Source organism: Pistacia vera, unplaced genomic scaffold (genome assembly GCF_008641045.1).
Source record: "Pistacia vera cultivar Batoury unplaced genomic scaffold, PisVer_v2 Contig1330, whole genome shotgun sequence".
NCBI classification, from domain to species: Eukaryota; Viridiplantae; Streptophyta; class Magnoliopsida; order Sapindales; family Anacardiaceae; genus Pistacia; species Pistacia vera.
This window is the reverse complement of record NW_022195392.1, coordinates 9-12,547: the sequence shown is the minus strand read 5'-3', so window position 1 is coordinate 12,547 and position 12,539 is coordinate 9. Positions and strand designations below refer to the sequence as shown.

Sequence of the window (12,539 nt, the reverse complement as noted above, 5' to 3'; positions counted from 1 at the left end):
TAAAGCAAGCTTAATCTTTTCCTTCTCCCTATAATATATCTTTATGCAATCCGCCTTAGCAGTGTTCCTAGTATAAGGCTTAACTTCATGATTCAAATACATGTGGACATCCCTAATTCCTTCATGCTTCACTATTGAATATGGGTAATTATGTTTTATGATTCCTACTGCCATCTTCTCACGATAAATATTTTGAGAAATCCTCAAACGTCTCAATTAAGTATCACAATCCATCATCAATTGATCTACAATACTAAGGGTACGTTTAGGACAACCTTCCATATGACGCTTTAAATTCTTAGTCCTATGAGTGGAACTACCATATGCATAAGACTTACTACAAATCAAAAACCTTGCCCTCACATTCCCATTCTCTTCGGCCATATATGTTGTAAATTGACCCCAAACATCTTAAACTTTACGGTTTTTTGGACAAACAGTACTACCACTAGAAGGAGATTGACATACGACTACATTACGACCCGTTTCTATCGCCTCATTAAACAAATCTATAGACTCCTCCATGCCAAGCCAATCTAAAGGACACAATAGAGTATTTGTGTTTAAATTAATTAATTGATCAAAACAATCCAGCCAAAATAAAAACAAAACACTCCCATATATTTTACAAGCAAACCAGCTCTACCAAATGACTGGATTTTTCCAACTCAACAGTCAACACTCCTCAACTCAAAAAACTAAAAACAGTAAGTTTTGGGACAAACTAACCTGGGTATAATTCAGATTTCAGACTGCAACTCAGTATTGTCTAAACTCTAAAATGAAACTAACCTGCAAAACAGTAGTTATAAGTTAACATCTATGTTGAGTTATTAAAAATTAACAGATTCATAATAGATCAACCCAGGCTACAATTTAGGCATGCAAATCGAAGACCTAACATTTAGAGTTAATATAATTTATAATTTAAATTAATATGAACTCTCAGGTAGGTAAGGCAGAATAGAGCCTACAGGCTACAAACAAACATAAATTTGGTTCCATATTTGCATTCCTACATAGATTTTGAATTTGCAAAATATATTAACAAACCCAAGATGAATATAATCTCCAAATATGACGGATAGTTATCTATACAATTGCTAACCTGAATAATTTTAATATAATTGAGAAAGCATTTCCATATTTTTGACAAAAAATGGCGCAGGCTCTATCAAGAAATCGGCACCGAGAAAACAACTACATATTTAACTTGCTCATTTTCATACAACAAGGGAGCATAGAGGATCACAACTGCTCCCAAAATCACGTCCAAACAATCGCCAAGGTAAACAACATACCTTACTTTCAGTCTCAGATGGCTATGGCGTTGATGTGACAACGACAGACATTGGAAGATTGAGCTGCGGCGAAGGCGTGAGGCAGCGATAGTGTGAGAAAGAGCTGCCGCTGAGAATGATTGGGCGTGAGAGAGAGTTGCCGCTCATTTTCATACAACAAAGAAGCACAGAGGAGTTGCCGATGGCATGAGAGAGAGTTGTTGCTGTTGAGAGAATGAGAGTAAGAGTCGCTGCTATTCGAGTGAGGCAGCGTCGGATTGAGAGAGAATGAGAGTGAGAGGAGAGTTGATGTTGTTTCGTCGTTGGCCTGGGTTTGGGAGCTGTCGTTCGTTGGAGTGAGTGAGCTGTAAGCGTGGGAAAGTTGAGAGTTGAGATTGAGTTTGAGAGAATGAGACTGAGTGGAGAGTTGTTGTTGTTTCGTCGTCAACGTGACTCTGTGAGAAAGTTGAGATTGAGTTTGAGAGAATGAGATTGAGTGGAGAGCTGCTGTTGTTTCGCGTCAATGTGAGTGAGCTGTGAGCGTGACTCCGTGAGAGAGTTGAGAGTTGAGATTGAGTTTGAGAGAATGAGAATGAGACTGAGTGGAGAGTTGTTGTTATTTCGTCATCAACGTGACTCTGTGAGAAAGTTGAGATTGAGTTTGAGAGAATGAGACTAAGTGAGTCGCGTTTTTTTTTTTTTTTTTCAGTTTGAGAGTTAGGGTTAGTTAATTTGTTTTGACTTTTGACTTGATTAATTATTCATTTATTTTGAATTATAATTATGGATTTTATTTTTTTTAAATTCAAGTGCGGGTACTTGCGGGCATTACTTGGCCCACCCACAATTTTCACGACTGGGCCGAGTACAGGTAACTTTGAAATTGGTATTTTAAAAAGATATTTGTACTCGCCTGTTAGGTTTGGGTGCCCGTTGACCAGCGGGTACAAGCCCTCTTTTGCCAGGTCTAACGGCTACTGCCAACCTGATACAACTATATTACAGCTGCTCATTAATTAGTTTGGTCTTATTGAACAAGATGTGTCAATTATTAGGAAGAAATTAAGGGACATTAATTCCATGGCTTAACCCCCCGCACGCGTGCACGTATACACACACACACACACACACACATATATATATATATATATATTGTTGACCGAAGATGTTTGATTAAGTTTATATGAATTTTAACTAATATTTTTTGACTCAGCAAAGATACCAAATGGCCAATTTTATTAAAAAATAAAGTAAAATAAATTTTAAACTTCTTAAATAATATGTCCAAAAATTAGACTAATTGGTGGTTAATTACCTAAAGGTAACTGTGTAGTTTCCGTTAATAAACCGGATAACCATTATCATATAGCTATACTAAAATTTGTCTATTCGATCAAAATCAGGCCCCCGCAGTGAACGCTGAATTTAAAAGCACTTTTCTGTACGTAACTCAAAAATCACATGGTAAATGACAAATAATGTTATTAAAAAACAAATTAAAAATTATATCAAACAAAAAACAGACAGCACAAAACAAAACAATGACTAAATTTAGTTTGTTATTTTAAAATAAGAAATTAAAATTTTTCTCTAGTGGCCCTGTGGGGTTTCACTGTACCTTTTCCACTCTTTAAATACCTCTCGTTATCACTCTTTCCTCTGCAAGCTACTCCGTATTCACCTCTCTCTCAAAGTTTCATGAAAATGGAACCAAACCCACCCGTTATTCCTATCAAATTATGCAAAATGATGCGTCTACTTTTGTTCATTGTTCAAAAGGGTGTCACAAAGAGCAAGCTTTTTGTTGATCTCCACCTCTTGGTTCAACGCGGCAAGATCGTCGGGAAAGCTCTAAACGATCTCATGATCCACCATTATACCACCCTCAGACTCAGTTGCCGGTCACATGACATGCACGCTTCCTTCATAACACCTCGAGACTACGAGTTCAGCTGCAGTAACAGTCCAGCTTTTCCACCCAACATTCCCAACCTGCACTTCGGCAAGCGCACAGCCCAATTTTTTCCGTACAATCATCGCAAACACCATGCCGCAGCAACGCGGCCACCGCCACTCATTTGTGAGGATGATGTGGGAGTTCCAGAGTGTGATTTGACAGAGTTTTCACCTCTGGTGGGACCGGTGAGTCGCCGGGTGAGGGTCAGAGACTCGCCCTTTCCGTTGAAAGATGATGACAGAGACTGCCACGTGGACAAGGAAGCTGAGGAGTTTATCCAGAAGTTTTACAAGCAGTTGAGGTTGCAGAAATGGAAATCTACCCGCAAAACAGCTAACCTACATGGATGACGTGGCATGTCGACCACGTACGTATCAGCTTTGTCTTCTGTGATGTCAATAAAGCGGTAACGGGAGTAAAGAAGCAGTGATTTTGAATTGAGCTGGAGAAGCACATATCTCTTGTGGGCTCATTTACAGTGACACCGGTGACACAACTTAATAGGTCGAGCCCAGGCTGATACAGAGTGAGTTGTTGTTCACTGGATAAGTCAGGCTGCCAGGCCGTGGTTCCTCCACCTATATGTACATAATGATAAACTCATTGTAAATGATTATGTTTCAAATTAGTGAATTGGATCCCATGAGTCAAATCCCTTAAGATTATGACAGAACCCAGACATCGCGCTATAATTTGGTCCGATATGGCTTTAATATTTATAGGGTTGGTTTGGTTTGGTTTGATCCATCATATGGATCTATTTTAAGCACACCAAAAAAAATGAACAAATGATATATTAAAACTGGGGATTGTTTAGATTTGGGTCCTCGATGCCAATGTTTGGGCTGAAGCCCATAAACGAACTTTGGGTTGAGATGATGAAGTGGGATGCTTCAGTTAGAGAATTGGGTTGAGTTATCCTTTTCAAAAGTGTTTCGTGTGGTGGGGACTTGGAAAGAGCCTGTTATGGCTTGGATCAAAGACTGATAGATGCAGACAAATTCTGTTGACTCTGATTCAGGAAGTATGCATCTTCATTATAAACTCATTTTTGTTGAGAAAAATACTCTAGTTTCCAAGCCAAATATTGGAAAGCATTTTCACCTAATCCCTACTTTTTTTTTTTCTTTTTTTTTTAATTAGGCTCAATTGGATACAAATTACCAGCCGCATGATTTTCATGATAAACGTGTATTCATGTTGCTTTGATATGCCATCTACCATCTAATTTCTTTTTCAATTTTCACTAATTCCAATGTAAAAAAACTTATTTAGAAGCTGATTTTCTGCTAATTAAAGTCCCAAGGTCGACGAATCCTAAAAAAAATACAAGAATGGATGCGTCGTCTTCACATACATCTTTATCAAATTGGTTTGTTTTTGAAAGTTGTAAAACTTTATATGGCTGGAGGATAAATTCTACCATTAGCCCTTACCATAAAGTTCCTTTTATTCCCCATGACGTGTCATCTCCCAAATAGCCAACCCATCATACCAAAATCTAAACCTAATATAGATTGTTAATGGCTGCTTGCTTCAAATGGAATTTTTCATATGTTCAAAGTTGGTTTAAACAGTTTCTCCAATATTTCAAATAATTTGTTTTGACATTTTTTACTTTTCTTCATTCTTAATAAAAATAAAAGCCAAAATTAATCATCATTTTCCAACACACGTTTATCCGTGTAGAATAATATTATACCAACGAGTCTCACATGAATCTCATATGAATTTCATTAATTAATTACGAATTATTACATCTTGATTATAAAAAAAAAAAAAATTGTAAAAAAAATGTTGTTTGGTGTAGTATTAGTCACCGTGCACCGTCTTTTACCCTACCTTTGCATGCACATATTTTATAATATAATATAACTACCGAGGGAAATTTGGCATTTCGCCAACCAAGTCTTTCTTTTGTTTATGCTATGTCTATTGGATTTACATTGATCCTCACAAGTTTATTTATAGAATGGGATTATTTAAATATTAATTAAATTATTATCATCACTAAACTTAATTAAAATACATTATTGGAAAATTAAAGTGTGACTTTTTACATACATCCTGCACTCAAATTTAAAAAAAAAAAAAAAAAAAACCCAAAAAAAAAACTCTCTCATCTCTGTGTGTGGGCTAATAGAATCTCTTTCTTTTCATTTCCCTCCACAGATCTCCAAAATTTTACTCTCAAAACCCTAATTTTTTCTCTCCATTCTCATTCGCATCTCTGTAAAAGCAAACGCGGCGTCGTCGTCGTCATCTTCCGGACCACTGAATCGAATCTGGACGATGATTCTAGAAGTTTCGTGAATCTTCTCCTTCATGGATGAACTAAGTCCATACGATGCCTGAACTGAGCAGCCGAGCTCGCAGATATCGGGCCTCCATCAACCAAAACCCGAACCCGAATCCAGAACTAATTGCTCCAAGCCAACAACCTCACTTCGACAATAATATTAACGATAACAATAATAATAACAGGAAGAAGTTGACTGTTCGAACTCGACAACAAAGGAGAACCGTACAGAATAAGACGAAACGCAGGACGATCGTCGCTGTTGATGACAAGAAGAACGGTAATAATAATATTGTGAACGTTCAGGAAACAACGCCGTTGAAGGACAACGAAAAGGTTAGGGTTTTGGTAGAAGAAGTTGCTGAGAAAAAGATGGATGACTACGACAGCGGTGGCCGTAGCGCAGATAAGGGTGCCGGAGCTGAGGATGAAGGAAGCACAGCTCCTCTTCCCGAGAAGGTTAACAATTTCATCCACTTTCTAAACATTTTTGTTAATCTTATTTGGATGGTTGGTAGAAATGCTGTGAAAATGGTGGAAAATAACGAATTTCATTTTCATTTTGCTGTAGTCGTGTTTTGTGTTGCTTTGGAATTTTAGCGGTAATTAATATATATGAATAATGAATATTATCAAAAAAAAATCTTATTATTATTTCTTTCAAATATTTTTATGCTGAGAAGTAAAATGCATTGTGAAGATAAGTCATAGCAATTAGGAATTATGGAGAACTGAAAAGATTGGGCTGTCATTATGGTGTTCTAATACTTTGATTCATGAGAACAGGTCCAGGTTGGCGGTTCCCCAATGTACAGAATAGAAAGAAAACTGGGGAAAGGAGGCTTTGGGCAAGTGTATGTTGGTCGGCGGATTAGTCCAACAACTGAGAGAACTGGCCCAGGAGCTTTAGAGGTGTGACATGATTGCTAATATTGCTTTTGTTTTGTTTCATTTTGTTTTGAATTACAAGAGCAATGCACTTACATTTTCTCTGTGAATTTCTAGGTAGCCTTAAAATTTGAGCATAGAAGTAGTAAAGGGTGTAATTATGGACCGCCTTATGAGTGGCAAGTTTACAAGTGAGACTTCTGTTTTATCTTGTTTTGTATTCTTTTCCATGTATTGTGTAATTATTGTAAAAATTACATGCGAGGATAAACTTTCACTTTTTTTGCTGTTTAAACAGTGCACTTGGTGGCAGTCATGGTGTGCCACGAGTTCATTTCAAGGGCCGGCAAGGTGACTACTATGTCATGGTATGTCCTTGCTTTAATACTGTCCTATTATGAGACCAAGAGGCTTTATTTTAATTTTATTTTTATGCATGTGGAATGATTTCATACTATAATCCAATATTGCATACAGGTTATGGATATGCTTGGACCTAGTTTATGGGATGTTTGGAATAACAATTCACATACGTAAGTTCTTTTTAAAACTGATAGCAGAATGTTATTCAATCCAAAACTATTCACTGAGTGGGCCACTTAATCCTGATCTAATGTTTTACTTCTGCTTTTCTATTCAGGATGTCAATTGAAATGGTTGCATGTATTGCTATTGAAGCAATCTCCATTTTAGAGAAGATGCACTCTAGAGGGTGATAATTCTTATTAGTTTATGATATTTCTTTCAGTTTATCCATTAATGCCCAATTAAGATCGGTGATGGTCCATTCTTTTACAACCTATTGTTGCTGTGTATTGGTGCTTTGAATATGATGTTACAGTTTTTATCTTTGCCAGATATGTGCATGGGGATGTAAAACCTGAGAACTTTTTGCTTGGTCCCCCAGGAACTCCTGACAAGAAAAAGCTTTTTCTTGTTGACCTTGGGCTAGGTAAGATGTGACAGATACTGTCTTCTTCGTGCAGAATGTTGTATACTTAATGATGTTTCATATTGTCGTCTGTGTTATGTTATAGATGTACACCTAACAATGTATCATCTTGTTGTCTGTTTTGTGTTACAGCTACAAGGTGGCGAGATAGTTCAACTGGCCAACATGTTGAATATGACCAACGTCCAGATGTTTTCAGGTAATATTGAATCTGTTTTCATATAATAGTTACAGCTTAGGTTTCTTAAATGTTGTTTTATTGACCATGATTTACTGGTGCATTCTGATTTCTGTGGTGCAGAGGAACAGTGCGCTATGCTAGTGTGCATGCTCATCTTGGTAGAACTGGTAGCAGGAGAGATGACCTAGAGTCTCTTGCATACACGCTCATTTTTCTTCTTCGCGGCCGACTTCCTTGGCAAGGATATCAGGTTTGCAATTTCTAAATTGTTGGTGTTATGCTTTGATTAATTTGTATGTCACTCCAATCAAGTGTTTTCTTCTAGGGGGAAAGTAAAGGATTCCTTGTGTGCAAGAAGAAGATGGCCACTTCCGCAGAAACTTTGTGTTGCTTTTGCCCTCAGCCTTTTCGGCAGTTTGTTGAGTATGTGGTGAATTTGAAGTTTGATGAGGAACCCAATTATGCAAAATATATCTCCCTTTTCGATGGAATTGTTGGTCCAAATCCAGATATTCGGCCAATAAACACTGATGGTGCACAGAAGGTAGTTTGATTGCATCTGTCTTTCTCTGACTAATGAGCTTCTTCTTTTTTATAAATATTTTTCTTTTTTGTCTTGATTTGGATTTTATTTGATGTATATATTTGTGCCGTGAAGCTTATATATCAGGTAGGACATAAGAGAGGACGACTGACAATTGAGGACGAAGAAGATGAACAGCCAAAGAAGAAGGTTCGCATGGGGATGCCTGCAACACAATGGATTAGTGTTTATAATGCTCGTCGGCCTATGAAGCAAAGGTATTTACTTGAAGTCAACTCTCAAGTTCTTCAAGTTAGTGATAGAGGGGTAAAGAAAACTGATGATTTCCCCCTGCTTCTGTGTAGATATCATTATAATGTAGCTGATGGGAGGCTCTCCCAACATATAGAGAAAGGAAATGAAGATGGGCTATTTATCAGTAGCGTGGCTTCGTGTTCAAATCTGTGGGCTTTAATTATGGATGCAGGCACCGGCTTCACTGCTCAAGTTTATGAACTCTCACCCTACTTCCTTCACAAGGTTGCTTGTGTTCCATATAAATTCTAGTTATTTTTAATCTTTAGGGATGTGTATTGCATCTTGCATTTTTTACAAAGCGATGAGGGTGGTTATGCTTGTGTTCCATTAAATGCTAGTCATATCAAATCTTCAGCATTTTGTTATAAACAAAAACCTTGTGACTTTGTTCATATCTTGAAGGAATGGATTATGGAGCAATGGGAGAAAAACTACTACATCAGTGCAATAGCAGGAGCTAATAATGGTAGCTCATTGGTTGTAATGTCTAAAGGTTAGTTTCGCTATTGGTGAAGTTAATGTGACTCAAAATATTTTTTATTCCTTACTAAGATTTTGTTCTTCTTTTTTGTATAGGGACCCAGTATTTGCAGCAATCCTACAAAGTCAGTGATTCGTTTCCGTTTAAGTGGATCAATAAAAAATGGAGGGAGGGTTTTTATGTCACTGCTATGGCCACAGCTGGAGGTAGATGGGCAATTGTTATGTCTCGCGGTGCAGGATTTTCTGACCAGGTCTCTTTTGGGATTTGCAACTGTCTTCACAAGTTGAACACATTGTGGTGGCTAGAAAGATGTCTGATATAACATTCTTTTGCTCTTAACTGCAGGTTGTGGAACTAGATTTTCTGTATCCTAGTGAAGGTATTCATCGGAGGTGGGATAGTGGTTACCGTATCACATCAACTGCAGCGACTGGGGACCAGGCTGCTTTTGTTCTTAGTGTTCCAAGACGAAAGCCAGCCGATGAAACTCAAGAGACTCTACGGACTTCTGCTTTTCCTAGTACTCATGTTAAGGTGGACCATTCAAATTCATTGTTTACTTTACGTAATTATGTTGAGCTATTTTCTATCTCTTTGCTCTTTTCAATACTCAAATTTCTTTCTAGAAGCACAACTACTCACACAAGGCTTCTTTTGCAGGAGAAATGGGCAAAGAATCTATATATTGCATCCGTTTGCTATGGTCGAACTGTTTCATGAACCATCAAAGTTTTGTTGGAATGCCACACATTTTGGCTGTTTGTGCACGTGTATAACTGCAAACAGCAGTCACTATCCAGTACCCCTTTTAAGAAGCTAAGATCCACTGTAGCCAAGTTGACTGATCACCGCAATGGGAGTTGATGTATGCAAAATTTATACTTTATTGTCACCATCATGTAGCATCTAGTACAATCACCTGTGCACTGTCTTTCAATGGTGTTGAAATGCTTATGTGCCCATGTTAGATATCTCACGGCCATTTGGATCGGTAATTCTACATATTTGTATAGTTTTGAACAATAATTACTTGATTGATTGAAGGCATGTGCACAGGTTTTTCATTATTAATGGTATGTTGTGAACCTGCAACAATGATTTGCAGTGTGTTCTAGACACTACAGTCATTCAGTCTGTAGTCATTTCTTTTTCCCTTGTTTTTGGGCTTGGTTATGGGGTGTCTCAATTTGACCTGAAAGACAGAGAGAATGTCTTCTATTTTGTATACTTTGAAGCAACACTTTGTAATGGCTTATTATTATCAATTTCTATGTTATAATTTTATGCATATATCTGCATTAACGTCAAGTTTACAGAGTGTTTTTGTTTCATGATCTGTCTGAATAAATGGAACTCTTGTTTAATTGCACAAACATGCTATTGATGTAGTCCCATCCTCAATTCCCCTTCTCTCCTAAGTGCAGACCTTTTCACCTGTGCATTTTTTCTTTTTTGTATAATTCATTCCTCATAAATCGTATAAGCTGAAGGTCATTGTTCTTCGAAAAAACTGCAAATTTCTTGGGGGTAAGCCTCTTCATGGAGAAAGTTAGTGTACTTAAAGATGTTCAATCATTGATTATTTACTGCGTTGGCTTCTGGGTTTCTTGGTGTAAGCATGTGATAATTTTTTTGTCAGAATAGTCGCTATAAGCTTGTATTGTGTTAGATTAAACAAGTTTGGCTTTTTCTAGACCACACTCTGAGTCTCCTGTCCAGTTTTAGAATGTGGTTAGCCAGTTTTTCTCCATTTGCTGGTTGTTTGTCTAATGTTGTTTGCATAAAAAGGCTTGACTATGTTTTCCCACTAGTGTTTCTGTGTTTTATCTAGTACTAGTTATCAATATTGGTCAAGATCTTGGAAGCAGACACCGTATGCAAGGCCTCTTAACACCCATGTAAAAATTTGAGGTACCAACTAACCAAACAGAAGTCAAGTCGGTAAGCCCTGGGATGATTGTTGGGAAGTTTCATTTAAAGTTTCTGACTTGAATCTAAGTTGTACTTTTTCTGAATTGCAAAATGTAACATTTTCTCGATGTGTACTTTTTCTTGTTGAGTAGTAACTTCATTGTGGTTAACTTTATTTATTACTATTTTTATATATTCAGGGGAAGCTTGAAACTCACTCTGCTACCATGGTAAGCTCCAGCCTTTTCCTTTGTCTCTGCAGTGCTTTAACAGTGGGTTCATCCAGTCCATAGCTGCGTGTTCTGTGTTATTTCATGTGGTGTGGACTGTGGACACAGAATCAGAAGGAAAATGTGATCATACTCGGGGTTTGCTTAGACATCATATGGAATTTGAATGGGTCTATATTGATAACCTGTGCTGATTAAAATAGACTATCCATGATGGTCTAATGAGCTATGGAAGAAAGTGTGAGCCATCTCCTAACTCTTGAGTATTGGACTGATTTTGCCTCATCCTTTATGGGTAAAATGCAAACTTCAATATATGTTATTATCTTTTCTGAGACTCCCGTTTTCTGTGTTTACTAAATTCCGAATTATGCCTTTCTAGTTACATTTGAATTATTTTCACTACTACCATATTTATGATTAATTGTCTGCGTAATTCAGTCTCCATAACATGATAGTATGAAAAAATTTATGTTCATTTTTTAAGGAAAACATGAATTTTCCAATACTGAATTTATCTTTTAATAAATGCAAAAATCTATTGATTTAAACTTTCAACTTCTTAGGATTGTTTGCCTAAACTTCTGTGCATCAGAGCCGTTTAGTGTGGTGAAGATGTTGAGAGAACACCTTGTTCTTTTTTTCATTTCTTCTGCGCCTTTTGCACTGTCATGTTGGAAAGAACTCTTAACCGATGAGATGGCAAAGTGCAAATTCTTCTAGTTATTATATACTCTTAGAGTTTAACATTTTTTCTAGAATGGGGTAACATTGCCTTTGGGTATGCACAAGCCACGGAATAAGGGCATGTGTCTTTCATACCACTGAAAGTCAGAACAAAGGTTTATTTTGTAAGAGTAGTAATTACAAGTTCGCATACTTAGACTGACACCGATTCTGGTAAGTCAGAACTAACGTTTATTTTGTAAGAGTAGTAATTACATGTTCGCATACTAAGTCTGATACCTATTCTGGTTACTCCATAACTAGTGTTTTTCATTTTATTCAAAGTATAGCTTAAATTAGTGCCCTATTTTCCTCGCTGAGTTGCAGGTCTATAGAGTGGCAAATAATGGCAACATTCTTTTTGCTTGGAGCACCCCATACAGATGCTGAAGTACCCGACTAACTGGACCTTGCTCATGATATTTTTCGCGGTTTCAGTATGAGTTAGCGAAGGGAAGATATTCGTTATAATTTTAGAATTGTTGAACATGAAAACTTCTATGGTTTGCTAAATTTTTTTTTTATTGAAGTTGAACTTACAATTAGAAATGGCACAGTTAAGGATCTCTAGGGTTACCGTTCACATTGTATAGAATAGGTTAACATGGAGCTATGGATGAAATCTAATCCACTATGATGTGGCATTTAGGTTAACAGTGTTCAGTTAGTTTGTAACCTGCATGAGCAAATTATTTGTTTTAGTTGCTGTGTAGGCTAACTTGAAAGTTGAATACGCGTGACTGGCTACCTTTTTCCAAAATGAAATGCTATAGTTCCACCTGCCTTGGTT

The 12,539-nt window shown here is 37.1% G+C and overlaps 1 protein-coding gene and 1 pseudogene across 1 annotated transcript; both read left to right on the top strand.

The window, feature by feature from the left end:
* The first annotated feature begins 3,026 nt into the window (after positions 1-3,026).
* LOC116122383 lies at positions 3,027-3,587 on the top strand. The gene has a single exon (XM_031408236.1). It carries the CDS (start codon positions 3,027-3,029, stop codon positions 3,585-3,587), a length of 561 nt encoding a protein of 186 aa, XP_031264096.1.
* A 1,753-nt stretch (positions 3,588-5,340) lies between these two features.
* Positions 5,341-12,303, top strand: LOC116122387 (annotated as a pseudogene).
* Positions 12,304-12,539: the final 236 nt, after the last annotated feature.